Source organism: Pezoporus flaviventris, unplaced genomic scaffold (assembly GCF_033815535.1).
Source record: "Pezoporus flaviventris isolate CSIRO_AGI_PZ_B2104156 unplaced genomic scaffold, CSIRO_AGI_Pfla_v1 ptg000026l, whole genome shotgun sequence".
Taxonomy (NCBI): Eukaryota; Metazoa; Chordata; class Aves; order Psittaciformes; family Psittacidae; genus Pezoporus; species Pezoporus flaviventris.
This window is the reverse complement of record NW_026892574.1, coordinates 2,252,994-2,280,648: the sequence shown is the minus strand read 5'-3', so window position 1 is coordinate 2,280,648 and position 27,655 is coordinate 2,252,994. Positions and strand designations below refer to the sequence as shown.

The 27,655-nt window shown below is 48.8% G+C and overlaps 3 protein-coding genes across 8 annotated transcripts in view; 2 read left to right on the top strand and 1 right to left on the bottom strand.

Moving 5' to 3' along the window:
• The window catches only part of RPL29 (ribosomal protein L29), a 46,313-nt gene extending 44,510 nt beyond the window's left edge, over positions 1 to 1,803 (top strand). For both annotated transcript variants that reach the window (XM_061458387.1, XM_061458388.1), the window contains exon 4: positions 1,597 to 1,803. In XM_061458387.1, coding sequence (XP_061314371.1) covers positions 1,597 to 1,710 — 114 coding nt within the window. In that variant the 3' untranslated portion in view covers positions 1,711 to 1,803. The remainder of the gene's footprint in view (positions 1 to 1,596) is intronic.
• Positions 1,804 to 7,715: 5,912 nt separating this feature from the next.
• TNNC1 (troponin C1, slow skeletal and cardiac type) lies at positions 7,716 to 13,890 on the bottom strand. The gene is made up of 6 exons (XM_061458385.1): positions 13,762 to 13,890; positions 10,196 to 10,226; positions 9,749 to 9,895; positions 8,733 to 8,847; positions 8,489 to 8,625; positions 7,716 to 7,876 (listed from the first exon to the last, which is right to left on the bottom strand). Exons 1-6 carry the CDS (start codon positions 13,783 to 13,785, stop codon positions 7,845 to 7,847), a joined length of 486 nt encoding a protein of 161 aa, XP_061314369.1. The 5' UTR covers positions 13,786 to 13,890; the 3' UTR covers positions 7,716 to 7,844.
• A 5,271-nt stretch (positions 13,891 to 19,161) lies between these two features.
• NISCH (nischarin) overlaps positions 19,162 to 27,655 on the top strand; it is a 30,171-nt gene continuing 21,677 nt past the window's right edge. For all 5 annotated transcript variants that reach the window (XM_061458379.1, XM_061458378.1, XM_061458380.1 and 2 more), the window contains exons 1-3: positions 19,162 to 19,307; positions 24,617 to 24,700; positions 25,238 to 25,420. In XM_061458379.1, the coding sequence (XP_061314363.1) occupies positions 19,221 to 19,307; positions 24,617 to 24,700; positions 25,238 to 25,420 (354 nt within the window). In that variant the 5' untranslated portion in view covers positions 19,162 to 19,220. The remainder of the gene's footprint in view (positions 19,308 to 24,616; positions 24,701 to 25,237; positions 25,421 to 27,655) is intronic.

Here is a 27,655-nt window from a genome sequence, read left to right as displayed (position 1 = left end):
TTCTGACCCATGTGAAATCCACCCTTGTGTGTCTGTTATACTGCTTCTTACCTATTGGCCAGTTTTGTCTCTGTCCTGCTCGGGTGGGTGTCACTGACTGCTGCTTCATGTGAAACAAACCTGTGTCAGTTGGATAGCTCTTCTCCCTCTTTAGTCCTGCTCCCTCTCCTCCTTCCTGTACACTTCACTATTATTATCCTGTATTTACTATTTACTGTTGTACTCATCCAGAGAATTTCAGTCTGAAGATTAGAGGAATTGGCATTTCTCTCATACATATGGAAATGGCAGCATTATGCTTTTTTTGAGATTAGACAAGTGATATAACAGGATTTTCTTCCATACTTGAAAGTGAAGACAGGACATTTGGGGAGGGTTGTCATTCTGTTTGCTTTCTAGGGCACTTCTCATATGAAAACAGGCTGAGAAAGTTGGGGCTGTTCAGCCTGGAGAAGAGAAGGCTGCGTGGAGACCTCATAGCAGCCTTCCAGTATCTGAAGGGGGCCTATAGGGATGCTGGGGAGGGACTCTTCATTAGGGACTGTGGTGATAAGACAAGGGGTAATGGGTTAAAACTTAAAACAGGGGAAGTTTAGATTGGATATAAGGAGGAAATTCTTTAAGGGTGATGAAGCACTGGAACGAGTTGCCCAGGGAAGCTGTGAATGCTCCATCCCTGGCAGTGTTCAAGGCCAGGTTGGACAGAGCCTTGGGTGAGATGGTTTAGTGTGAGGTGTCCCTGCCCATGGCAGGGGGGTTGGCACTGGATGATCTTAAGGTCCTTTCCAACCCTAACTATTCTGTGATTATTGGCTTTTTGGATGTGATGTAAAAGCTTGTTTTCTGCATAGCTCGGGGAGGGTGCGGCTCCCTCCTGCAGACACTGCTGCAGTCTCTGGGTCTGTCTCCTTGCGCTGAGCATGAGTTAAGATGACAGAATCCCAGTACTTGAGTGCGCTGGTTAAAAAACTATTCACAGTAAAATAGAATATAGAATGGTTTGGGTTGGAAAGGACCTTAATATCACCTCGTTCCAGCCCCTGCCATGGGCAGGGACACCTCGCACTAGAAAAATAGCCAAGTGTTTATCAATGCAAGAGCAGTTGATAGTTCTGAGAATGGGTCCTGGCTGCTGGAGGTTTTGGCTTGCCATTAGCTGACAAGAAAACTGGGCAGCTGCTGTTCTGTGCTGGCATTTTTTTTACTTTAATGTGAAAAGGAAATGCCTGAGGAAGTGGCATTGGTCTTCACCCAGGCATTCCGTGTGTGTGTGCTCACCTGCCGAGGCTGGTTTGTGGTACTTCGGATCCAGAACATACTGTGTCATGGGAATGAAACTTGGCTTGTTTACAGCTTTACTCAACTTGTAATTTCTGTGTGCTTATTGCTGAGGTTTTGTGTGAGTTTGGTTATGGAAACGAAGGGAAATAGCCAGTTAAAGCATGGTTACAGATAGCTAAAAGAATTTTGTTGATGTAATAAATCAAAAAAACTGAATTAATCACAGCCAGCATTTGGGAGTAATTGGAACAATCTGGAGATTAAAGTGTTTTTACTTATGTCCCTTTTACAGTATGGCTTGTTTTTTCCTCGTAGGTTGATCCCAAGTTCCTGAGGAACATGAGATTTGCAAAGAAACACAACAAAAAGGGGCTGAAGAAGATGCAGGCCAACAATGCCAAGCAGGCTGCTCAACAGAAAAAGGACTGACGTGGTTTAAGACAGCCAGTTTTCCTATAAGCATGCGTGTTACAGCATTTTTATAAGAAATAAAATTGGATGTAACAAAGTCTTTCCCTCCCAGACTTGAGGAGAACCCTCCAGAAGCCTTCTTTGATTTGTATTTTAGATGCCAGTTGTGCATCAGGCCTATGTGTAGTGACCAGTGTGTGGTTTTGTTCCCTGTCAGATGAAGCCAGCTGGAGCTGTAGAGAGGTTTTGTGTTGTCAGCCTCCAACAGGGAAAGTAAACTACATGCTTCCTCCTCAGAGCTCTTATACTGTGGCTGTTGGTACAGGTCATGAGCATTTGGTAGTTCAGTCTGTTTTCAAGTTGTGAAATGCTTATTACGTGAAGCTGTAAAATTTAAACAAGAAACAACTTATTTCCATACAAAGTGAAGCCAGTGTTGCCTGGACTTTTGGGTGATAGTGTTCAGTACAGGTAATGTTATTTTTGATACTGGTGTGCATGTTCAGCTTGCATACTGTGTTTTTTATGATAGTCCCTAGTGGTGCTACAGCAAGGTGAGATCTCCAGGGGCTGTTGTGTGTTTGCTGTTACACTGTCCAGGTAGGGTAGCTACAGCTGTGAATACCTTGAAAAATGGGAGGGTAGTGAGTGCTAGCTGTGGTGTTAGAAATAGCAATTAGTGTTAGAATTTGTGTGTGTTGTATTCTGAAATAACTTGGAAGTATTGAAGCGTTAATGGAGCTACCATAGGGACGTGTAAGGGGTTTGGACTCTATGAAATAAGCGTATTTTTCATAGAGACTGTATTTTAGTGGACTTCTTTCATTCCAGTAACAAAAAAAGTACCTATCTGAAATGTGCTGACTGATGGGGAAAGGGGAGTGACATTCAAAAGCCCGAGAGGTACAGGGTTTTGTTACTGCTGTCCTCCTGCAGGTCAGGAGAAGGCTTCACTCTCCCCACCCCCCCCAGTGAGTAAAGCTGGTTCAAAAGGTGCTTTTTTATTCACGAAATGAGCCGCCCGTTAAAATGCAACGAACTGTTCCTGAAACTGTAATTCCAAAGCTTGTCCACCCGGTGGTGTCGATCCACAAATCACAAGGGCTGGATGTGTGCAGCTATCTTCTGTCTGCAGTAGAGCAGCAAAACACCTGCTGGCTGCAAGACGTAATCAACTGAGACATCCAGTTAATGTATTTATTTCTTAATAGTTAAGCCAATTGCCAAAATGCAGCGTTATTTTGAAAAAAGGTAAATACTTTGAGTTCTTCATGGCTTGATTTCGAAAGTCTTTTCCCAGTTCCCACTTTTGAGTTGGTTTTAACTAATGAAAAATACCGCCCAGCCCTGAACCAAGCAATCTGCAGCCCTCAGCTGCCTGATTCGTGCTGTTTGCATCTCCTGGACTGTTGTGGATGTTGGTGTTTGTCAGTTGAAAGAATTGAATTGCTGTGTGAGAGCAGCATGCTGCCTGGGAGGGGTTCTGTGCTGGAGAGAGCTACAGTCGCAGGGTTCATACCACCAGGTAGAGTCTGCTAAGTAGTCAAAGCTGGTCTGGTCCCTGCTGCACTCGGGTACACCAGAGGGTCAATGGGCAAGAAGGTGCTCATGGTGTTAATCCTCCTTGGAGAGTGTTCTGTGGCAAGTGGTGTTCACATGTGAGACGTGCACAGCATTGAAACCCTGCTGGCCTCAGTGGTACCTGAGTGTGGCTATTGGAGGTGTCGAGCTCTGTGGCCGCTGCCTGCCTGGCTTGGGTGAGTTTGTCTACAAAGGTGATGTGTAGCTGTGGTTCAGGTTAGCATGCGTGTCTCATAGCCCCAGCTGCTGGCTCAGAGCTGCTCAGCAGCCCTCACTAGGGCTGACAGACCTAGCACAGGGCGATACCCTTTGGGTTGCTGCTGGTGTTGGAGCAGGCAGCGTGACTGGTCCAGCTGTGTCAGTGAAGGTCAGTCCGCTGCAGATGCGTGTTGTGACAAGGAGAGTGAAAGGAAAAGCCTCTGAACAGAGGACTTGGTGTCTGTCAGGATACACCTTCCCCTGTGTGTCTGCAGATCTCCAGCCTGGTTTAAATTCCACATTTTAAGTCTAGCATTAAGACTTTTTTTAATCTAAAAGGTAAAATTTCACCTCTAAACCGCCTTGGTGTCTTGTGTTATGACAGTAGCTCACCCACAGGATGTAGTTTGGGGGAAGAGAGAGGCAAGGGTCAGGCTGAGAAAGAGATGTTGGCACATTAACGAGAAGCAGAGGGAAAGATTTGGGCTTCCTGTGGCTCCAGGCAGCTCCCCTGGGCCCGCGTTCAGGAGGAGCCTTTTCATCTCTGCCCTTCATGCTGCCCTTCAGTGGGACAGCTTCCCAAATATGGGCTTGCTGACTTTCTGACCAAAATAGCGGCTGCGTGACAAAATGCAGCGGAGAGGAACGTAACCTTAATCCAGGCATCATTGTGTAGCAAGAGACAGGAATTCTGTGAGCTTCCACAGCAGCTTGGTGTCAGGTTTGTTGTTGTCTGCTCCCTGCGCACGCAGGGGTCCCGCAGGACTGCCCAGGCGTCAGTTATCACCTATTGCATTTTCTAACCCTGAGGCAGCTCAGTCCACAGCTTCCTTCCTTCTTGCAGAAGTTGCCCCAGCTCAGATGGGAAGCTGCAAGGGGAATCTGTACTGACATGGCCTCCTGGTGCATCTTCATCCTCTTTCACTTGCCTTGTGAAATCATTTGAGTTTTGTTGGTCAGGTGAGGCCAAAGATCTTTTTTGGGAGGATTACGTACAGAGCCCAGGAGACGGGACTGGCAGCTGTGGTCTGTTTGAAACTGTTCCCATTATGCTGTGCTCTGCCATCTTTGATGTTTAAAAACTTCATAATTCTCATTACTAAGGCCTTGGTATCCTGTAGGAAGCCAGTGAGCTTAAGAGCATCTCTGCTCAGCTACTGCAGCGCGTCAGGTTCTATGTTCCGTGCGTGCTGCTGCTGTATGTCGTACTTGGTGCAGATGATTCTCCCATTTGTAATTAAGAGGACTGTATCAGGTTCCAGTTTGGCTCCTTTTTTCCAATTTGAAAAAAAAAGGAGCAAAGGTTGTGTAACCAAATACGGGATCAGCTCTTTTGGCAAAGGTGAGCCATTGCGCTGAAAGCCGAGAGCACCGCCTGGAGAAGGGAGATCAGAGCGCTGTGAAACGCTGTGGTGGGGCAGAGTATTCACTGCAGGCAGGCTGGGCTGGATACGTGGTGCTCTGTCCCCCTTTACCACCTTTGGTAGTGTGTTCAAGCAGGAAGCAGCAAACAACACGAGTTCTGCTTTGCCCGGTTTGTGAGGATGTTGCCGGAGTTCCCGCACAACAGGGGTTTTGGTGCTCTGAAATGTTTATCCGCTGTACCTTGGCTCACGGCATACTGCTGCTCCCCTGCTGGCCCACGTAGAACTGTAGGTGAGATGCAGAGGTTTTACCAGGGAGGTGTGTACAGAATGTCCTCAGACCTTCCTGCAGTCACTTAATGCACCCAGCAGTTTTGGAGGGCTGAAGAGAGGTCTCGAATGTACTGAGAAAGCTGCAAACCAGGGCAGGAGTGAAATCCACTGGCAGCAAATGCAGGTAGATCAAATGGCCTGGAAACTCTGTGTCTGGTAGCACGTACTGCTGCCACTTGCCAGCACAGCTCCTGTCTCGGCCTGGGGGTTCAGAGCACACGGGTCTAGGCACTGCTTTCAAGTGTAGTAAACGGTGTATTTTTTTGCCTGACTTTAAAAGGATTATTGTTTCCCTGAGGTGCGCTTTTCCCCAGTGGAGCACATGGACACGTGGCATCTTCCTCAAAGGCTTCAGGCACCGCAAGGTCACTGCACATGCAAGGGAACCTGCAGAATTGGTTGAAGTTGCGTCGATACGCGGGTTCCCCCTGCTGGGTTTCATTTACCATTTGCACATCTCCAGACCCACGCTCTCTGTGGAGGCTTTAACTGCTTCAACTTCTCTGGGGACTTCAGCTGATCCTGTTCTGGCTACTGGCTATTCAGCTGCCTCGCCACCTCACTGGCCTGTCATGTTGTGTTACGTTCCTAACACAGTTGTTCCCGTGTTTTAGCCAACAGTGAAACCCACCCGTAGCGCAGCGCCCTGCGGCATTTGCCGCCGTACTTGTGGAGGACCGTCAGTGCGTTTGGGTAAATCAGTCCTGCGGCAGTTTGTCTGACTTAAGACAGAGCGTGCTGATCTGCTGGTGCCTCTGGTGTAAGGACTGGGAAAACCCAAATGCTCCCAAGTGGGTCTGCTCTTACACAGCCGTGTTTCAGCTGCTGCAAGACCTTTGTTCTCTTCCCAGCCACCCCTTTCCCCCTTTTACTTTCGGAAAGGAGTGGGTAGCCAGCAAGACTGTGGCTCGCTGCTCCCTGTACCATTGAACCAAGGGGGCACACGTGGCAGGGTGGCTCTTTGCAGCCATCCTTTTCCCTAGTTAGGGGCCAAACTGCCCCCAAGCCGCCAGGTTGACTGAAGGGAGGGGGTTAACCTTGTCTCCTCTTGTTCGCTCTTCAGTGAGCTAAAGCCTGTCAGTAAGCAGTGGGTGATAGCTTGGAGATGTTCTTGTCGGGTGTTTGGATCTGGTCAGAGGTGGGTGATGGGGCTGTTGGCGATGCCTGCCGAGATGTGAGGTTGCCCATGGGCTGGGTGGCCGTGGCTGCGGGGTGGACCTGGTGTCACCGCCTGGTGGCTGCAACTCCATGGAGGTTTCCAGGCCCGGGCTAAAAACGCTTCAGCTGTGTCCTCAGCAGCAGGGCTTGGTAGGAAATAACCGCTGCAGCCAACTGGGGAGGTGCAAACTGGTTGGGTTCGGTCTCTAGGCTGTGGGTTCACTGGAGACAGAAACCCTCGGGAGCGCTTCTGTCACAGGTGGTTTGATCAAACGCATCCCCGCGTCCCTTGGCTTCTGGTGCACCTGCAGTTCTGCTGAGCCAGCAGAGCTGTGGCACCGGGGGCTTGGCACCCTCGGCGGGATCCCTTTGAGCAGGTCTCCCAGATGTTTGCCTTCGGGGTCGCTGCGGTTCTCTCAAGTGCAGCTGCTCGCGGTGTTCTGCCACGGGCAGCAGGACAGAGCAGCCGGCACGGGGGCACTGGCGTGGCCCCATCGCCGGGGCTTGCACCGCGGCAGTCTAGCGCCTTGCCCTGCCAATGTTTATCTTGCTTGGGTAAACGATTGATTTTAGCAACACGAGTGCAATGTGTGAGCTGTGCTGGGGCTGTGACTCCAGGGGAGGAGGCAGCTGTGTGCGCGGAGAGCTGCTAATGCCGCCGGAATGCCGCGCCTCCTTGGGATGAGAAAGGATGGCGGCCCGGGGCACTGGGCGATAGCACGGCTTGTCCTCCTCTCCGCAGCGCCGCTGTCTCCCCGTGCCTGAGGTCTGAGGCACAAAGTGGGGTCGTGCCGCACTCGGGGCACTTTTTGCCCAAATGAACGTGATTTCTGGGGGAAAATTGGGTGTTCTGGCTATTGCAGCGAGGCTCCCATCCGGGGCTGCCGGAGGAGCGTGAAGTGCCATGGGGCTGCTGCCGTTTGCCGGGTGGGATGGGAGGGGTGCACCCAGTGTGGCATAGGAACGGCCTTTATTCGTGTTCCCAAAGAAAACAGGGTGTCGTTGTGCACGCCCCGCGGGGTGGCAAGCAAGGCGGCGGGAGGAGGAAGGGGCGTCCCCTCAGGAGCGCGGGGAGGATTTCAGTGATGGGCTAAGTGGTTGTTAATCCACATTTCATCACTCAAATGCCACCGGTGCTCCAGTTAAACCAGCAGGAACCAGTTCTGGATCCTGAGCCTGCTCACCGTGGCAGGGGTGAGGTGATGCAACACAACAGCTCCCATGGCCCCGTTGGCCCAGCTTTGCCAGCGGGCTGGCAGCCTCCTGGGATGGATGTCCCCTTGCTCTGCAGGGCTCGGTGAGGCCCCGTGATCTGTGAGCGTGCAGCCGGGGTGGAGGCTCCATAAGCCTCCAAGGAACAACCATCCGAGGCACTCGCTGTTAACACGCTTTATTTTCCCAGCGGCCACCCTTCTCAGCGCTCAGTCTTCATGCCGGTAGCCAGGGGACGTCGCCAAGGAGGCGGGATGCAGAGCTGGAGGGGTTCCGGAGATTCGGGCTGCCCATCTGGCCTCAGGTTTATTCAACTCCCTTCATAAACTCCAGGAACTCTGCCAAGGGAGGACATCGGAGACACGGGTGTGAGGGGGACCGAAGCGCCCTCGCGGCTGCCGGGCGCGCTCTTGGCAGGTTTCCCCAGCCCTGTCTCCTCTTCCATCTCCCCGATGTGCGAGAGGCGGCGGGGGATGGCTACCGCTCCTCTGAGCGTGGCGAGGGCTCCTCGTGACTCCGGATGGAAATGTCACTGGGGCCCAGCACGGCCCTAGGCAGCCACCGAAATGCCAGAGGTGAGCGCACGGGGTGAGATGTGGCCACCACCAGCTCAGCCCAGAAATGGTCTGGGGGTCTTTCCAGCAGCACTGCCTTCAAAGAGAGGCTCCCTCCACAGTGCTTGTGGTTAGGGGGCAGGAGGGGATGGGCAGGTCCCTGGTGGAAAGCAGCGTTGCTTCAGTGCAGGCAGGTTTGGGAACATGGGAATAGTTATGGCAACCCCAGGACCTTGCTACCCTTTTGCTAGCCTAAGAACCCCCCCATCCCTGGCTGTGGTGAGGTGTGCTGCCTGCATGGCTCATGCCTGGCCAGGAAGATGCCCGAGACCATGGGAGGTGCCTGGGGAACACTCAAGGGCTTGTGACCCAACTGCATGCAAGGAAGAGTCATACCATCATAGTCAATCCTGCCGTCGTTGTTTTTGTCCCCATCTCTCATCAGTTCTTCTATGTCATCTTCAGTGATGGTCTCTCCCGTTGCCTGCAGCATGATCTTCAGCTCCTCGAGGTCAATGTAGCCATCAGCATTTCTGCGTGAGGACAGGAGAGCTCAGGAGCAGAGCAGCACCCTGGGGAGGGGGTGCAGGACAGCTGCACTGTTCCCACACCCCTGCCACGCTGCGCTCATGGCTCTTACTTATCAAACATCCTGAAGAGGTCTGAGAGTTCCTCTTCAGTTTTTCCTTTGCTGTCATCTTTCATGCACCGGACCATCATAACGAGGAACTCATCGAAGTCCACAGTGCCGCTGCCTGTAGGCGGAATAAACACCGTCAGCTCATGCTGCAGTGGGTGGACAGGCAAGGCGAAGCGAGGGATTGTGCTTCCCTTTAGTAACCAAGGACCAAAACTCCGGAGAGCAGCCCTGCAGCAAGAAGCAGCTTTCGGGATGCAGGAGTGGGTGAGTCCCTGCACTGACTTCATCACTGCATTTTTACCTTTTGCAATCATTTTGCCAAGGCAAAACGAGCCAAAAGGCCTACTGAAAGCATTGCTGGAAGGAAACTCCTGCTATGGAGGTACCTGTCCATCTCATCCAGGTGTTAATAGTAACAGCTCCAGAAGGCAGGTATTCATGCAGTGTGGTACCGTTGTTTTCAGGCAAGAAATGAAACCAGCTATGTCACTGATTTTTAACTGTGCTTTTACTGTCCCGTTTTTAGCATGGTATTGCTGCCCCGCTTGCACACAGTGGATTTTGTTGGGTGTGATCACCAGCAGACTGATTTAATCAGCATTGACAGGGGTTTGTGTGTGCAATCAAGCAGTGAAAGACTTCCCCTAGGACAGAATCCTGTGGCGTTTCTGAAATGGCAGTTGCTACGTTTGTTTTTAAATGGGTCTGTGCCATTTCACAGTACCTCCCAGGTCAGTCCAAGCAGCCTGATCGTTACAGGAATAATGATTTTCATAGCTCCTCTTTGCCTGCAAATTTCCTAAAGGAACCATGCTGAAGTGTGGTGGGTGTTCAGTGGCCTTCAGAATCGCAGCACATGATGTTGCTCCCCACAGGCTGCAGCTGTCCTGAGCATAGATCCTGTCAGTACTGCCCAGGTGCTGAGCCCTCCTGACCCACACCATGCCCCCCATGCCTGCAGGCATGGGGATGGTGCTAGGGAAAGCACCCCAAGAGAAGAAAGCCAAGGCTCTCACCATCCTCATCCACCTCATCTATCATCTCCTGCAGCTCTTCAGGGGTTGGGTTCTGCCCCAGCATCCGCATCACCTTGCCCAGCTCCTTGGTGCTGATGCAACCATCCTCTGCACCCAGCACGAAGATGTCAAAGGCAGCCTTGAACTCTGGGGAGAGAAGTAAGAGGAGAAGTTGGGGGGTCTTGCTCCACATCCTAACCCTGCAGGTGGGTGGCAGGGCACCCCAGGCACAGCCTCCCCTGCCTGTGCACCCCAGCGCTGCCTGGCCATCGCATGGTGCAGACACCCAGGCACAAGCACAGGAACAGCCTTGCTTGAAATGCTGGTGGATGGCAATTCCTTTGGCCAGTCTGACCAAAGCACTGGGGTGTAATTGCTGGGGCAGGCTGGGCTGCTGGCCAGGGAGCTCATCCTTGGGCTGTGGTGTCAGGTTAAAGGTACACCTACCATTTTTTTGCTCTTCTGTCAGCTGCTCAACCTGTAAGGAGAAGAGACGCAGTCATTTCTCTTCATCAGCATCACTAGTTGTTAAAATGACATTATCTGTTCATCAGCCTTGTCAGCGAAGCCTCGCAGCCGTCACCATCATGGGCCATGGGTTATAGGACACCACAACTTCCTGCAGTCTAAGAGATTCTTCCCCTTAAACAAAACTACTCCCAATTGCTTTGAAGCGAGCATCATGTCTCTAGAGCGGCAGCAGCCGATGGGCAGCAGAAGCAGCCTTTTCCCAGAGGGTCTCCCCTGCTTGTGCAAAGTGTTTGTCAGCCTTTTGAGGATAACTTCTTGTGGCTGGCAGGCTTCACAGTGGGATGGCCGCACTGCTGAGGGCTCCTTGTGTATGGGCTGAGGCCAGGTCAGATGTGGGATGTGCGAGGGAGGTCCCCAGGGAGGAAGAGGTGGACGAGACCGTCCCTGGTGGCTGTTTTTCAGCCCAGGGTTCAGGAAACTCCCTGCACTGTCAGAGCACCAAGAGCTGGTCTATTTCTGTCCAAGTCGGTGTTTATGACAAAGGTTTCTGCCTCTGAAGGGAGCTTCCGCTCTCTTTAGCGTGTTTTGGGTATCTCCCTGCAGAAATGGCCCGTGGAGCATTAGCTGAAACAGGCTGGCAGATTGTTCCCAAACCAGGCCCTACATCATTCTGTGCAGGCACTCAATGGCAGCTTATTAGTTAGCATTAATGAATTACAATAACCAATGAGAGGAATCCATCAGCTCTGTGTCACGTCTCTTTAAGTGCATTTCTGTCTCTGGCTGATGTCTCCTTCCTGTCACCCCTGAGCAGGCAGTCCACATCGCCCATCCCTCAACCCCACAACCCGAACTTGTGGCACCATGTCTTTAAGGGAAGGCTGATGCTTCTGCCCCAGAGAACGACAGTTTTACAAAAGCCATCTGGAAGTCCTCCCCACTTGCAGCAAGAGCAGGAAAAGTGCTTTTCCTCAGTGGGACAGAGCCTGCGGGAAGTAGGCAGAGAGCTTTACCCACTCCCCACACACAAGGTGAAGACTTTCAAGTCCGAAGGCACTAAAGATGATGTTAGGATTGATACTGCAGGAGGGAGCCCAAGCCCACTGTGGCCCTGGTGCTGCTCAAGGCAGGCAGGTCGCTGCTGCCCCTTCACAGCTATGGTTTGGGCAGAGCCCTCGGCCGCTGTCCTGCTGCTCGGGTAGCACGATTCACTTGGTGCATTCGCTATTTATAAGCCTGGGTGCGAGAGGTGCTGGAGATAAAGATGAGCTCCCTGATTGTTCCCAGGCTTTGGCATTTATCCTTGCAGCCCTTTATCTGGACACTTGTCCCTAGCACTGTTCTTAGTGCCGCTTAACAGAGCCTAAAAATGTTCCCAGAATAGCTTTGTGTTTGCACACCCTTATCTAGGCATGAGTGGGCAAGATGAAAATCCATTGGGTTCTCTGGCCGCACGTAGGGGATTGGGCATAAATACAATATTAATATATGCCATTAGCATGCAGCAAATGAAGAAATACTCACATTTGAAGCTTCCTGGACTGCTCAAGTGATAGATGTGTAGCTATGCTATATGTAAATTAAATACGTTATAACCATAGCATGACACTTTGGTTAGAGAGATGTCTCTTGAGCTGTTCCTAGTACCCCTTTTCTGGACACAGGTACCCTTTGCACCTTTATTCCCCTTTTCTGTCCCCACTGCAGGGACAGGTTTCTCTGGCTGCGGCATGGGAAGGCAAAGCACTAAGCTCGCAGCACTGCAGCAGCCATGGTAACACCAGATCTGCTGTATTTTGCTTTTATCAGCTCCCTTCTCCATCCCATGTTCCAGTTGGAAGTCAGATGCAAATTTAAGTTCTTGAATGTTTTGGGGAATGCATCCATTAAAAAGCTGCTTGTCTCACCTGTGCCTGCCTTGATCTTGTTTTGCCTCTGTAAAGGTGCTGGCAGTTAATGCCCAGGATTCAAGGCTCACGTTTATCAGTGTGCCCCCACCTTTAAATCAGCAACAAAATCCTCATGGAAGTCCATCGGGTATCTTGTGTGGCCCATTTCCTGTGATTGGGGTAAGGTTTTGGTATCTGGGGTAGCAACTTAGGGTGGTTGTCTCTTGCTGCAGTTACTTCTCAGCTAAATTCCTCTGTTGTCCAGCTCCACTAAAGCCCACAGGCTTCGGGTAGGGATGACCTTCACATGTGGGGCAAACTTGTGGAGAGAGGCTGGAGCTCGCTTGTAGGGAACTCTCTTTATGGGGCTCTGCACTCAGACTGCGAGACTCTGTGGCCATCACCAGCTGGCAGAGCACTTCAGCCTTTCTCCCTAATTACAGGCATGAGGTCCCTAAGCAATGAAAGGACCTGTGCCTTGCGCCTCAGAGAATACATTTAGTTGCAAAGCTTAATTACAGCGATGTGACCTGTAAAATCAAAGCAAATCCACATTTTTCTCCCTTTTGGAGGTGTTGGTATGGAGACTGTTTTACTGGTCAGCCTTTCCTGAGCCTTTTCACGCTATCAGGATCACTAGAGGGGTTCTACTGCACGAGGTTCAGTGCTGACCAAAAGACAGAAGAGGTGTGAGCATTGTGGGTTTTTCCTTCAGCAGTGTGTCAAGCACTATCTTCCCTCTAAAAGCCGTTGAATTCAAGGAGGACTTGTATGACATATCTTTTGAGCCCCGGATAAAATCAAACCTTACCAACTATATATTAAAAGAAGAAAAAGTTGCCCAAAAGCTCTTTTTTAAACTGCAGTTATGGAAGGGGCACAGTAGCAATCCCCGCAATCCACAATCTATTTTCATCCTTATTCCACGCCTGTATCACTGTCTGTCTACATTACGAAACAATGCAGTGTTCTTATTACAGATCAAATAGTTTGGGTTTACACAGCGAGTGCAGCATGCAGCTGTGTAAGTTAAAATAGCCATCAGGATGCTCTGCGTTCCCTGGGAGCATAGCTCACATTCTGGGTTTCTGCAGGGCAGATAGCAGCAGCACCAGCAAATAAGAGGAGGATATTTGGAAATAACTTCAAAAAGCCAAAGGGGTCTTTAAATACTCAGCCAAGGAAGGGGGAAACGTAGCAATGGCAGAGTTATAAAGCACTAGAAAGAGGAGGGTGAGGTTTAAAGCAGATAAATACTCCCCTTTCATGAGAAGCACTGCTTTGCTTTGTGCAGGCTAAAACCAGCAGCCACCTTTTACACCGTCAAGGTTTTGTTGGGGTTTCTAACTTCACCTGCAGGCCATCTCCCTTCCCGCAGTGAGGAGCCAGGGGAGTAATTGTCAATAACCTTGCAGCGCAGTTGAGACTTTCACGCGTGCAAGAGGAGCGTGAAACCTTCAGAGCCACCAGTGGGAAAAGCCTGAGCCCTGGATAACGATGTTGGTTAAGAGCTGCCACCCATAAAGTATTTCTCATTTGCTTTTCTCCATTGAATGGACTCCATCACAGTTTGAGGGGATCTACTACAAAATTCCTGAAACCCCTTTAAAGCTTCCCCCCCCCTCGAATCACATCCCAGAGGGAGGTACTTACCGCTGCCTTATAAATGTCATCCATGGCTGGAGAGGGTGGGCAAGGGGCTGGGGAATGTCAGGATCGCACAGTGCCGGCTCTGCCCCTGCGAGCCTGGCTGATATAGGGGTCTGCCCGCCCCGGGGGATGTGGCCAGCCCACCGGCAGCCCCACACACACCAATCCCCATCCCATCCTCCTCCCCACAGGAATGCCTCGCCTGCGTGCCTTGGGATGGGGACACTGCCGAGCCCAGGGCTGGCATGTCCGGGGCCAGCCCCGGTCCCACTGCGGGGCAGCTGGAGGCTTCCTCGTGACTGATGCGGGAACAAGCGAGCGGTTTCAGCAGGGGTTGGGCAGGACCCTGCCTGATACGTTATGGTATATGGTATATTGTCCTGACTGCAAGCATGCCGCCACGGCACCTCCACCTCCTGCGTCTTCCTCCTTCAGAACCTGCGTTAGAAGGATTACACCGTGCTTAATTAAAGTGGGTAACACGGGAAAGCCATGCCTCCCAAAATAGCCCTGTCCAGCAGCACACTGCTGGGACACTGCTGCTCGGGAGCAGTGACGCAGGGGGTGTCGGGGGCTCCCTGTCCCCTCCGACGGCTGTCTCCAAACCCAGGGGGGCCATGCAGCCAGTGCCAGCGTCCCCAGAGGAGCTGATGCCGTGTGCGTGTGGGTGCTGCGCACAGGGAGGATGTGCAGTCCCTGCTGCCATGGGGAGAAGTGTGGGGGCAGATGGAGCTTTGCCTCCATTTTCTGCTTTTAACTGGGGCTGCAAGATGCGGGGTAGGAGGATGAGGATGGCTATCAGCTGTGCTTCATTTCAGAGAGCATTCCCAATCCGATAGGAAACCAGGACTCCCTGCACCCAAAGCAGCGAGCTGACCTGTCCCCACTGCGAAGGGGGAGAATCCACGTTCACGGATTTAGCGTGAATTTATGCCACCATTGTGGAGAGCAAAACATACCAAAGGCCTTCAAACAACGAGCAGTGCTCTCTCAGTACAGGGAAAACCCTTTTAATCCACAGCAACCAAAGCAAAACCGCTCTTTAGGTGATTCAGCACTCCCTCTTGTGTCCAAAGGAGCTCCGGATGGCTCTGGCGTCTCACGGTGACAAAGTCCCATCTTCTTTAGCAAACCAGAAAATCCTATGAATGCAGCTGTCAGGTTTCCTCTCCTCTAAAAATCCCTTCACCCTTTACTAGAACTCGTGTTGCATGAAAAGCCTGCTGTCCCTATGTAACACCTAGCCAAAGTGCTGCTAACCAGTGACCCGGGTGGCATCAGCATGGAGTGAGGGTGCAGGTGAGCACAGAACCATGTCCCCACACCGCAGCCCCCCAGGTTTTGCCATCCTGGAAGAATAATTCGCTATAGAGCCTGTGGGTGCCCACTGATTTACCCAGGCTTCAGCAGGGCTCTGCCTCTTCTCATCATGATGCTGGTAAATGTTCCCTAAAGGAATTACTTTCGGAAGCACGTTAGTCTTCAGAATTGGAGTATATTAGTACTTTGGTTGCCTTGAACATCAGAAAGCTGCAAACAGAAGCTGTTATTTTGTTAAGGGCATCAGAGCCTGCCCTTAAGTGAGGGAACAGGCTGGGATGGGGAACCTGCTGTCTCCCAGTACTGAGCCATTACCCAAACCCTCTTGAGCACCCCCATGGAGGTCTTCTCAGTGAAGTGCTGCCCCGAAGCAAACCCAACCCCAAGGCTGCTTCCCCCCACCTTGGGATCCCCTGTGGCAGGTGCTGGCTCCAGGCAGAGGGTGAGGAATGGTGCCTGGTCCTGTCCTTCCATCCTGGGTGGCAACAGCTCTGAGTCATCCCCCTGAAAACAGCCCCTGGGATGCACCAGAATATATCTAGGGTGATGCATGGTGGGATCAGGACCTCTAACATTGCCTTCAAAGGAGTGCAGCCATGCTCCAGGAAATCCAAGTCGGGATGTGGAAGAAAGGCTTTTGTTGGCTTAGAGATGGGAAATCTGGGCCACTGCCACCATGCACACGGACACGGGAAATGGGCACTTCTGAACACACCCAGTGCAAAGAGACACTTGCAAAACACAGGTATGCCTAGAGGGGAAGGATGAAATCCATCTGGCATGGTGCATGTGAGGGGCATCATGCCAGCCCCTGCATCCCTGCTTGCTGCTTGGGGCCAAAGCTTCCAGCATCCCCTGGCTCTCTGAAGCGGTTTGCTTACAAAAGAATTGGAAATTGGAGTTTTGTAGAGAACCCCAGAGCCTCTTGTGCAGACATAGGGGAAGGCTGCGGCTGCTGTGGTGGGTATGGGGTGTCCTGGGGAAACCATCCCTGCTGTTGCTTCTCTCCTCCCTGCACCAGACCCACAGCAGAGCTGGAGCATGGCTGTCTATAGCCTAAGGAGGGCTGCCAGCACCAGTGCCCTTAATACGGGTGTGTGGCCGGCTCGGCAGCACACTGACTGTCACTGCAGGTAGGTATGGCACATTAGCTCAGGCTTCAGCTGCACCCCATCATGCTGTGGACCTGTCAGTCAATCCAAGGTACCAAGACAAGCGGAAGGAAGGGTTTCCTGCGCTTTTTCCCCAAAACCTCAGTTCAGGTTTTCCTTTCCAAGCAGCTGTAACCCATTGCAAAACAAGAAGCGGCATCCTTGAGGTCAAATATAAGGAAACAAAATGCAGAAGCACAACTAAGTTGCAACTTTATTCGAGGTCAGGGGTTTTTTTTGCAGGGCTCTCCTTGGGCAGTCTGTTACGGCTCCAAACAGCAGCAAAGTGCTCCAGCTCCCCCTTCCCTGTGCAGGGAACCTGGCTGCAAGCAGGGCCAGACCCACTGGCAGTGAAGCCCTGCGATTTACTGCTACCTAAATCCTCCTTGGAGGACTTCCGTTGAATGAGTCCATTTGCTCATTTCCCCAGCTGCATTGCTCCTGTTGATGCAGCTTCCCTGGGAGCCAGGGCAGGGCTGTCACACCACGAGCCACCCCGGTGCCTGCCGGCATCGACTGCTTTGCGAAGAGTAGGGACCAAGAGTGCTGCAGATTGTTCTTTAATTAAGGAGATGGGCCATTCAGAGGGAGCTTAATTGAAGTTGCTCTCTGAAAGCACTTATTACCTCGTCAGGAGGCTGAGCTCAGCGGCTGATGCTGGAACAGTGCTTGGAAATCCCTCTTGGGCTGCCTTTACCATGCGTGTTTTCTCCTCACACACATCGTCCTCCGGCTGAGTCCTGGCCAAAGGAAGGTGGTTTGCAGTCAAAATAAAACCCGAGTGCTCTTTTCCAGCTCCATTTGCAGAGGTGTGTTTATTTATCTGCCTCCTGGTCCCCGCTGCAGCTGCCAGCATTTCCTGCTGTAGCATTACTGCCTCTGCACCACAGCTCCTGTCTCCCCAGGAAATACTTTCCGTCCAATGCCTTTGAAAGCCACACACGCACCCAAGGCGTTTGGCACTTCATTTACTGTTATTATTAATGACACTACACTGGAGCTAATTGCATGCCCAAAGGAAGGACAGAGTGTGATCACCTCTGCTTTGTGGGAGGGTGCTTTTTCACCCAAACCTCCTGTGACTGCCCCTCAGGGCAGCTTGGCTTCACACTGAGAAGGCTGAAGAGGATGTGCTTAGCATCCTTTAAGATCCTCCACAAGTTCTGGGCAGGATCCCTTCAGGGTGCACAGATTTGAAACAGAGTGCACTGAGATAAGCGAAGTTCATAATGTCAGTGAAGTCACCCCCCAAAACACCCGGGGTTCACTCTTAAGCTCACACAGTTCCAACCCCCTGCCACGGGCAAGGACACCTTCCAGTAGACCAGCTTGGTCCAAGCCCTGTCCAACCTGGCCTTGAACACTTCTCTCCCACCTAAAATGCCCTTGAGAGACAGGGGTGAAAGGAGCCACTTTTGTCTCCTTCCATGTTTGAAGGGGCTCTTGACTCCAGCATCAACCAACCACCCTTGCTGCCACCCTGTGAGGAGGCAGCTGCTGCAGCCTTGCACCATTTGGGGTGCCAGTTGGGGCTGGGGCCCATCGCTGCGGCAGGGACCAGCCATGGCCCCACAGACCCTCCAGCAGGGCAGGGCCCTTTCCTCAGCTATGAGCTGGGCCACCCCAACCCCAGCTCCTCAGCCCTGTTTTTGAAGAGGCACCAGGCAGAGAGGGACTGGCTTTGCCCCCATTAGTTCAACCATTCACGACACCATCATGTGGGGCCGTACAGCAGCTGCAGATTTTGAGAAGGGGAAGGAGACAATCCAAATCCTTCTGACGGCCGGTTTTGCCATAAAACAAAGTAAGGTCGAGGGACCCGCACAGAAGACACAGTTCTGGGGAGCAAAGTGGCAAGACGGACGTCAGATCCCCACAGGTGTGTTCAGCAAGGTAACAGCAATGCCTGAAGGCCTGAACCTGAATGCCTGTGACTGCCTGTACTGCAGTGTGCAGCCCGGTGCAGCACTGCACGGCACAGCACTGTACAACAGAGGACAGTACTGCACAGCACTGCACGGCACAGCACTGTACAACAGAGGACAGTACTGCACAGCACTGCACGGCACAGCACTGTACAACAGAGTACAGTACTGCACAGCACTGTACAGCACTGCACTGTACAACACAGCACAGTACTGCACAGCGCTGTACAACACAGCGCTGCACTGCACAGCACTGCACTGTACAACACTGCACAGCACTGCACTGTAGAACACAGCACAGTACTGCACAGCACTGTACAACACAGCACTGCACTGCACTGTACAACACAGCACTGCAGTGCACTGTACAACACAGCACAGTACTGCACTGTACAACACAGCACAGTACTGCACAGCGCTGTACAACACAGCACTGCACTACACTGTACAACACTGCACAGCACAACACAGCACTGCACTGCACTGTACAACACAGCACAGCACTGCACTGTACAACACAGCACAGCACTGCACTGTACAACACAGCACTGCACTGTACAACACTGCACAGCACAACACAGCACTGCACTGCACTGTACAACACAGCACTGCAGTGCACTGTACAACACAGCACTGCACTGCACTGTACAACACATCACAGCACTGCACTGTACAACACATCACTGCACTGCCCATCACATCACTGCCCGTACCCGCCCCGTCCCGCACGCCGCCGGACGCCATGCCGCAGGGGGCAGCACCGACGCGCGTGACGTTACGCGAGAACACCCCCGCCCCGGCACCCGAAGCCCCGCCTCTCCAGGCGACAAGCCCCGCCCCCAGCAACAAACCCCGCCCCCAACGACGAGCCCCGCCCCTCCCGCCTCTTGTTTCTGCCAATAAAGAGGGAGAGGGCGGGGCGAGCCGCGCCCTGAGGGGGTGGTGAAACCAAGATGGCGGCTGAAGGACCGCGGCCCGAGCTGGGCGGCAGTGCGGGCGGCGGCGGCGGGGCGCGGTGATGGCGTGAGCGCGGCCCAGGCCGGCCCACTGCGGCTCTCGCGGCGTCATGGAAGCGGCGGCAGGGGGCGAGGACGGCGAGGAGCCCCCGCGGGAGGCCCGAGTCCTGGGTTCTGAGCTGGTGGAGACCTACACGGTGCGGGGCTGGAGGGGGTCCTCGCGGGGGCGAGTGGCGAGGCCGTGAGGGACGTGCCGGGGAGGGGATGTGGGTGGCGGCGAGCGGTGCGGTGTGCGGGAGCGGACCCGCGTCGTCGCCGCCGCCTCAGGCAGCCGGCGAGGTACCGGGGGAGCGGGCGAGGCCGGGCTTGGTGCTGCCTGCTTGGTGCCGCCGTCTCCAACCCTGCGCCGGGGAAGGCAGGCAGCGGGTCCCGGCTTTGTGCCCGCGGTAAAGCCGGAGCGAGAATAATTCGGCAGAAGTTTGTGAGTGGTTTCTGCCCCTGTGCAGGGACCCGTGTGCTGCACGGGTTTGCGGATGTCGTGGTCTTGCTCATAAATACTACATATGCGTGTCTAAATGTGTGTGTGCATCTGATTATGACAGAATTGTCATGGAGTAAACACGGCTTTTAAAGCTGGACCAAATATAGTAGGAAATTTTTTCTTCAGGTGAAAATACAGTAAAAATTCTTCTTGAAAAGCTAATGTTATTTTCAGAGGAAATCAGATTATTTGGGACAGATAGCTTTTTCTCATACCCTGTGGAAAGAGGAAAGATTGTCAGCAGTGTGTTTGTTTTGGGGAAGGAATTAAATGTTTGATGTATAACTTGTTTTTCAACTGGTTGCATTCTACCAAGAGTTAATTGGTCTGTTTTTCAGGAAGAAGCTCATCATCAAACAAACCTCAGTATAACTGCAGCCAGAAAACATCTTGAGCACACCACCCTTTAGTTATATAACTAAAAATGTTTTCTTCTCCTTTAGTGTGATTTGAATGATTATATAGAACGCGTGTAATGACACCAGGTTTCTTTCTGTTGTAGGAAACTAAAAGAAAAGGGAGTGGTGGTTTAGAAGGGCAGTATTTGTATAGCTGCGTAATAGTTACAAGTAATACTTCAGGTTCCTGACTCTGGAAAGGTGCTCACAGAAAACAGAGCAACAGGGGAGTGATTTCTAAGTTTTTTGCAGGACAGAGCATGTGCACAGCTGTAGTACATGAAGGGTTTAATGCCTTTCCAGTTAATGACCCTTGAAACATCACTGTGTGGGAATCACTGTCGGGTGGTGAGTAGCTGTGTTTATGGACAAGAATGTAATGAGCATGGTGGCTGGAATCTTTAATTTCAGGTGTGAACCAAGACTGGGCAGTGGTCATGTTGGTGTTGAGAGTTTTGCGATACCAGTAAATGAGAAATTCAAGTGAATTTAGTTGAGAACATTAAAATGTTATGTGCCCCCTTAAGCCACAGGTGGTTATGGACACAAGAGGTGAAATGGTAGCTACTGTGCTGCTTCAGCCTGCAAACTAGTGGTGTGGTTCAGCCAACCTTTATGTGGCCGCTACCATTAATGTGCTAGATTGAGCTGTAAGTTCAGGTGTATAACTGTGCTCCAGGTAGTGTTCAGCAGATCAGCTGATATTTGGGAATAGCATATTAAGCTGCTGAAGCTAAACCCAAGGAAGCTTATTTTTTCAAAGCCAGATTTCTTTTTTTTTTTTAAATGAAGTTCTGAAGATGCCATGTTATTTTAATGCCATTTTTCCTTGGGAGCTTTAAAAGTAGGGTGTTTGAAAGGCAACATTTGTCAGTATTTGGTCCTACGTTGATTCTCTTGCTGCATTTTTGAAGGAGTTGTGGCATTAAGCTTACCTGTGTGTAAGCCTCCTCAAGCTCTTGGCAGGACTTCAAGCCTGCAGCCAGTCTGTATGAAATAGACCCAAGCCATTAGAAATGTAGCAATAAATCTTTATGTGAAAGCAGAAGTTGTATAAAATTATTCACAAGGTGAAATGTTCTACAAAAATTAGCATTGGTGTTTCAAAATTAGATTAGTGACACTTAAGTACGTGATAAAGACCTGTACTAGGGCAGAAGTGAAGAAATTAGATGATGTAAAAGTCAGGCAAATCTGGTGGATGTGAGAAAGGAAATACAGCTGTGGCAAGCTACATGTTTATCTGTTAAACATGTAATCAAGGTGGCAGTGGTCCTTGGTTTTGAGTAATTTTTCCTCTTGGCATGTGTACTTCCCACTGTACTCTGTATTTGAGAGCTCAATCTCAATAGAATCGAGATTTATTTCAGTGACATCCATTTTGCAGTTGTGAGATTAAATCCTATAAAATACATCAGGGAGACCCACAGTTGTGTGTCATTTTGAAGGTGCTTTAAAAAAAGTGATTCTTGTTGGAGTTACTAGTGTGTAACTAGAGGAGTTACTAGAGGTAAGGTATGGCTAAATCCAGCAGGAAAAAATACTGCACTTACTGATGCTTTTTTCTGTTGGGCTAGAAAACTATGAGCGCTTTTACTAGGTATTTCTCCTGCATGTCAGCTGGATGCTGACTGAAAACTGGCTGGTTGCAGAAGGCCTCGAGGCTGCCAGTGCTTCCTTTGTTTACTACTATGCATTTGTTTGCCCTAGAATTGCCTTCCTGCTTTTCCTGTCTTTTGCAGCTGTTTTTAGTGTAATTACTAGCTTTGATATATATAGAAAATACTGTGGCTTCCTTTAATGGGTGTAAAGCGTCTGACTACTTGATGAAGCAGAGAGAAGGAGATGTACTTGCATCAGTGCTCTGGAATTTGAGATGTACTGGCTGCAGTCACACCTGTGTCCCAGGCTTCCTGTGGGCAGCAATGTCTGTCATCTGTTAAGTGTCTTTTTCTTTACAGTACTGAAGCGTGTGAGGTTGGATGAGGGATGCTGTAAAATTCAAGCTGTCCATAGAAAGTGAAATGGACAAGTTTTTGTAATGTGTGCATCTTAAAAAGAAATAGTAAATATTTCCCCTTTAAATCCTAGGGAAATGAAAACATGCTGTTTGGTGGTGTGACGACTGCCAAGTTTGTATAAAATACTGACAATACACATCACTGCAGCTACACTAAACACTTTACTAAGTAGAACTTAGCCCAAACAATGCATTAATTGAAAGATGTACAAAATTTATTGCACAGAAAAGTTTGATGGAGACATGGGGAGGAGGAAATGCTGTGAATGTAAATACTTTTGTATCAGCTTAATAGAAATGCAGTTTATGTCACAAATATGGGTGGAGGCTTCACATGGTATATTTGTCTGGGAGACAGTGAAGTGTGAGAGAATTTCATCATCCATCTACTTATGCCTTCTAGCAGTTGGCTTGACAGGTAGGCAGTCCTTGAAGAAGCTTGACCTAAACTGGCAGCCTTGTCGTATTAGTGCATTTGAAATTAATTGAAGGTGAATTTAGATATGTCTTTTTTAGAAACTTAAGGGAGCTTTTTTATTTATTTCTGTATCACAGCAAGGCTTTGGAGCACGTAAGCATATTGCCTTTGCATTTGTTCTTTAAGATAATGGCAGCTTGTGGATTGATGTGAAATCAGTTGCTGTCATTCTGCATACTGATGCTGTTTGAGTGATGAATATGTGCTGCCAGCTCTGGCTGTGTTCTACATGAGGAATGCTATGGCTTCTTAAAGACTTAATTGGAGGAATTGTGTCAGTGCATGTAAACACTCACTTTAACAGATAGTTAAGTGTCCATTTGGCTCAGTGCTATGTTTCTAGAAGTGGTCAGTGCTTGCCATTTCAGCAAAAGGATATGAAACCTTTATTATAAATTCATTGTACACAGAGAGGAGGAGCACTCCTTCCTCCTCTTGTGAGCTGTCAGTTGTGGGCTGTGAAGTTTACTGTGTTTTCAATGTCTAATCTGAGGTTTTATGCGTTGCATACTCCGTCTGTACTCATTTAGCTGTACTGCTTGATCTACCATAATTTAGCACAGTCAGCTTTAAAAACAAAGCCTTTTTATTATGGCTTCTAAATGTAGTAATACTCCAGTTCCGACTTTAATCTTCTGGTTTCTTTGAGTATCTCCTTGCTTTCCTTAGGGTTACTTTTGAATGCTCAGGTTATTCCTGTTCTAGTTTGTCACCGGCTTGGTGAATAATCCTGATTTGCTGTTTCCCAACACAGCATTATGGGAATGCAGACACAGGCCTTACTTAATTGAGACTGTAATTCTGTAGGCATTCATGTGTGTTTCCAGTGCTCATCTGAACACTGACGTGTCACTTGCTGTGTGCACTAGTCAGACATCTCGGTTCACTTCTCAGTAGGACTTGAGTTTTGTTGAGGAAGCCAGTGTCAGATGCTTGTAAAAATACAATTGGTATGGGAGAGTTCACATCTTAAAATGCAGGTGGTATTCTGTTTAATGTTTGGTAGTGTGCTGCTCTGTACTAATAGAACAGAGTAAAAGGCCAGTAAAAACTGGCCTCTTCAGTAACAAATTGAGACTGTTGATGCCTTTTTTTCTTCAAGTGTGTTTAGCACCTGGATGTGCAGCATTCTCATGGCAGCTGTGAGTCAGGTCTGTGTGATCTGTGGTTCTCAGCTACAGATGCTTTCAGGATTTGATTACGAATAGGTGTTTTCCCCAAGGAATATAGTTGGATGGGGTAGTAGTCTAATTTGTTCAAGTACTTGTAGAACTGGTTTTGCTGAGCTTGCTTTTTTTTTTCTGTTAAATTTCTTTGGGATAGCTTGCTTCTGGCATATCCAAAGGTACATTGTGAGCTTCCTGCAGAACTGGTACTGTTCAATCTGGAAAGTCAGCTACAATGAAAATCTTGAATTGCTGGGTATATGCATGTCTAAAAATACTTAGCTTTTGTAAAGACATGTTGGGTTACTGTAGATAATTGTAACGATTCTTTGGGCATAGCTGTAACTCTCAGAAAGCTGTCTTGTGTGTTTTACCCTAAAAGGAATAAAATAATGCAGCCCCCCAAAGGATTTGGCTATTTCACAAGGGTAAGTTAAGGGAAGCAGATTTCTGCTTAACTGTGAAGTGACAGCAGGATGCTTGCCAAGTTCCTCTGCCTGTTGTGGAACTTGGTAAATTGAAGGAGGGATGCTGCTGTTGCAGGCTTGTTGTGGATAGCTTTGAATACCAACTTAAGTAGCAGGAATCTTCAAAACAGGAAGTAGCTTAGAGATCTTGGTTATTAACCTTCAGGCTGCAAAAATGAAAGCTGTTGCTTTACATTGCTATCTGTATTGGGGGGGGGGGGGGCGGGAGGAGGCAGTCTTGTGAATGAAATGCATCATCTTACATTAGCAAAGTCACCTTAGTGTTTGGATTAGATTTTAGTTAACTGCGATACTTCAGATACTTTCAGAATGTAGAATCACCTTACAGTGCTACAATAACCAGCATGCCTCACAGTGAGCTTCTCTTTAAGACAAGTTGCTTTGCTGTCCCTTTACTTAAATTTCTTCCTTTCAGGTATACATTATTCAGGTCAGTGTTGGCAGTCATCAGTGGACAGTCAAACATCGTTACAGTGACTTTCATGACCTGCATGAAAAGGTAAGAATACTAATACTGTGCCCTTGGTATTGTACAGTTTATATGGTTCTGTTGTAGGGGAAGAATTCTTTCCTAAATAAAGAATGAGAATATCTGCCAGATGCCATCTGAACTGCAGACTAAATCCTTTGTTGTATGAACAATATTATTTCAGCCTGTTACACTCCCCTCTACAACTGGGGAAGGGTGACCTTGGGCAGAACCTTCTATCAGAGTGGAGTGCAGGCTAGAGTCATTAAACTTCCCAAGAGAAGTGTTTATGATCAGCTGATCTGGTAACCAAATGCTTGATTGGCGCAAAACCTCTTTTCTGGGTATGGTGGATGGTAAAACTGTTGTTAGTATGATGGGGTAGTTGCTAACCAGTACTGATTTAATAAAGAAGCAGGTGAAAATGAGGGAAAGCCGAATTTACTAAAGTAATTTTATTTTTGGATCTTACCAGGATCAGGCAACATGCTCTTAATGTGTTCTGTTGCATCTTTTGTACAAGTTCATGTAGTGAGTTGGGTTGTAACTCTGGTCTTTGTCTTTCAGCTTGTTTCAGAAAAGAAAATAGATAAAAATCTGTTACCTCCTAAGAAGATTATTGGAAAAAATTCCAAAAGCCTGGTGGAGAAAAGACAAAAGGAATTAGAGGTCTACCTGCAAACTCTGCTAGTCAAGTTCCCTGTTACTGCTCCAAAAGTTTTGTCACACTTCCTACACTTTGATTTATATGTGAGTTATGTTTTTAGCATATGAATGGAAGCCTGAGTGTCTGTGTCTGGCTCTGGGACTTGGAGAGAATTGTGTGGAATCTTTGCAAAATAGCTGAAACTGGTCATTTTCACCATTTTGCGCAATGTAATAGAGCAAATTTAAATATTTCTGACACAGCTTTATTGCAGCAGATACTGTGCTGAGGAGTAGTGTGGATAGGGACTTCAAGAGGAGAAAATAAATGCTGGCAGGATAGTTGGAAGCTAAATTGGTTGTTAGGCTTAAGTCCATAGCACTGGCTCTCTGAAGAAGCACTGTATAATTGATCCACACCCCCCTACTTAGTGGTTAATAGTTAGAGTTGTGGTTCACATTAAAACAGTTTCCAGTAGCCCAAATGAAGAAAAATGTTGCTTTTCAGTGAAAAGAGTACTGATGGAGTGCCCTCTAGAGAACCATCTCCAGCTAGCAGACAGAACGTTACAGTAAAGGATGCTTGAAGAAAGAAGCAATGGCTTGCCTTCATGTTCAGACTGCAATTTGCTCATTTATCTCCCATGTATAGTTAGGAGGGTTTTTTTTCCAGTATGACATCATGTAGTTAGGGGAAGAATGAACTTTGTAAGGAGGAAAATACACTGGGGAGCTCAGTGGAAAGGAGGAACAGTAATTGCTCTTGGGGAGATGTGCTGAGATGGCCCTTCACAATTTCATATAAAGGCTTCAGGAATGAATCACAGGTGGTCCATTGGGTGTGTTAATGAAGCGTTATCAACAAAGAAAAACCTGATTTAATTAAGTTATGTGAACATAATTATCCTGGTGAGAATTTAGCATTTGACTTGAATAACAGGAGAAGGTTTACTTCATAGTGTTGCTATTGCACTTTAGATTTGAGTGAGAAGCATTAGCTTGTCACAATCAAACCTGCTAAAACGGATTGGAAGTTTTAACAGATGGCACAAACTACCTGATCACCAGGAAGTAGCATAATTTTTCTGTTCTGTGGCTGCTGTCTCTTAAGTGGTCTGTTTCATTAATGTTTCAGTGCTGTAACTTCAGCAAAGCTTTTTAACGCAGGCAGAATTCTTCCTAGTCCTTCTCTTGGTTTTCAGTTAGGCTATTATTCTTCCTCTTCCTGTAATGTTCATGATTTTTTCCTTTTCCAAAGAACTAGTGTTATTTGGGTATGAATGCTTCCCTGATTTCATGTGGTGCTTGTGTATTAAGGGCAAAGTTATTGCTCAATCTGCATTTCATTGCTTTAGAGCAGTCTGACTTGAGGTATAAACTCAACCCGTTTTGCTTGGAACTTTACTTTTAAATATTTACCAAAAAAGTTGGTTATTCAGCAGAAAAGCTAAACACTTACCACAGCACTTCTACTGGAAAATGACCTTCCTGTAGAACTTTGATCTTCTAAAATATCTTTAATACCAGGCAGCCCATGTTTGTGCTTGAGCAATTATTATAATCCCTGGTACATGTAGGAAGGCTGCAGTATTTTTTGTCTATACTTACTTGTAGTCTTTCGAGTAGGAATTAATTTTATTTTGCAGGTTAATAGAATTAAATGCAGTAGAAATTCCTAACATAAATACATTAAAACCACTTTGAAGCCTTTACATGTGACAAGGAAAAGCCAGATGCAGCTAAGAGAAGCATTTTCATGTAACAGTAATATAGAACATTATTATTATTATTATTTTGACATTTAATAGGATGTCCCCACTGATATGGGGATGCTTATTTTGTTGCACTGTCTTGTACTTTGTCATCTCAGAAGATTTGGTTTGTTAACTTACAGATAGAAGCTTTAGCAAGAAAAGAATGGAGTACCCACAAAGTGCTGTTCAGAGACACCTGCAAACAATGGATCTCTGGGTGTGATGCATGTATGTAGTTAGAGCTGTGACAGAGGTCTCTTGTAGGTCTGACAGAGGACTAGAATTGCTTTCTTTGCCTGCTAGTGACTGAACAGTTGAAGTCATCATCCTGTTTCAATTATAAATGTAGAAAAAAATTCTGCTCTGTCCCAGATGACAAAAGGGGTACAGAATATAGTTTTCAATTAAGTCTGTGCATGCCAGAGGAGTGCAATTGGCTTATTCAAATTAGAGTCAGAATTGTTGAATTTCAGTTGGAATGCAGCTTCTAGCTTGTTGTTCTCAAAGCTATGGTGTGGAGGCTTTGTTCATCCTCAGTGGGTGGGGTTTCAGTTATACTAAGAATGTGCTCTTTAAAATGCTTGCT

Coding starts and splice junctions, on each gene's coding strand:
- TNNC1 (XM_061458385.1), bottom strand. CDS start 13,785: ATGGATGACATTTATAAGGCAGCG. Junction 10,227..13,761: donor ATGACATTTATAAGGCAGCG/GTAAGTACCTCC, acceptor TTCTCCTTACAG/GTTGAGCAGCTGACAGAAGA. Junction 9,896..10,195: donor GACAGAAGAGCAAAAAAATG/GTAGGTGTACCT, acceptor TTCTCTCCCCAG/AGTTCAAGGCTGCCTTTGAC.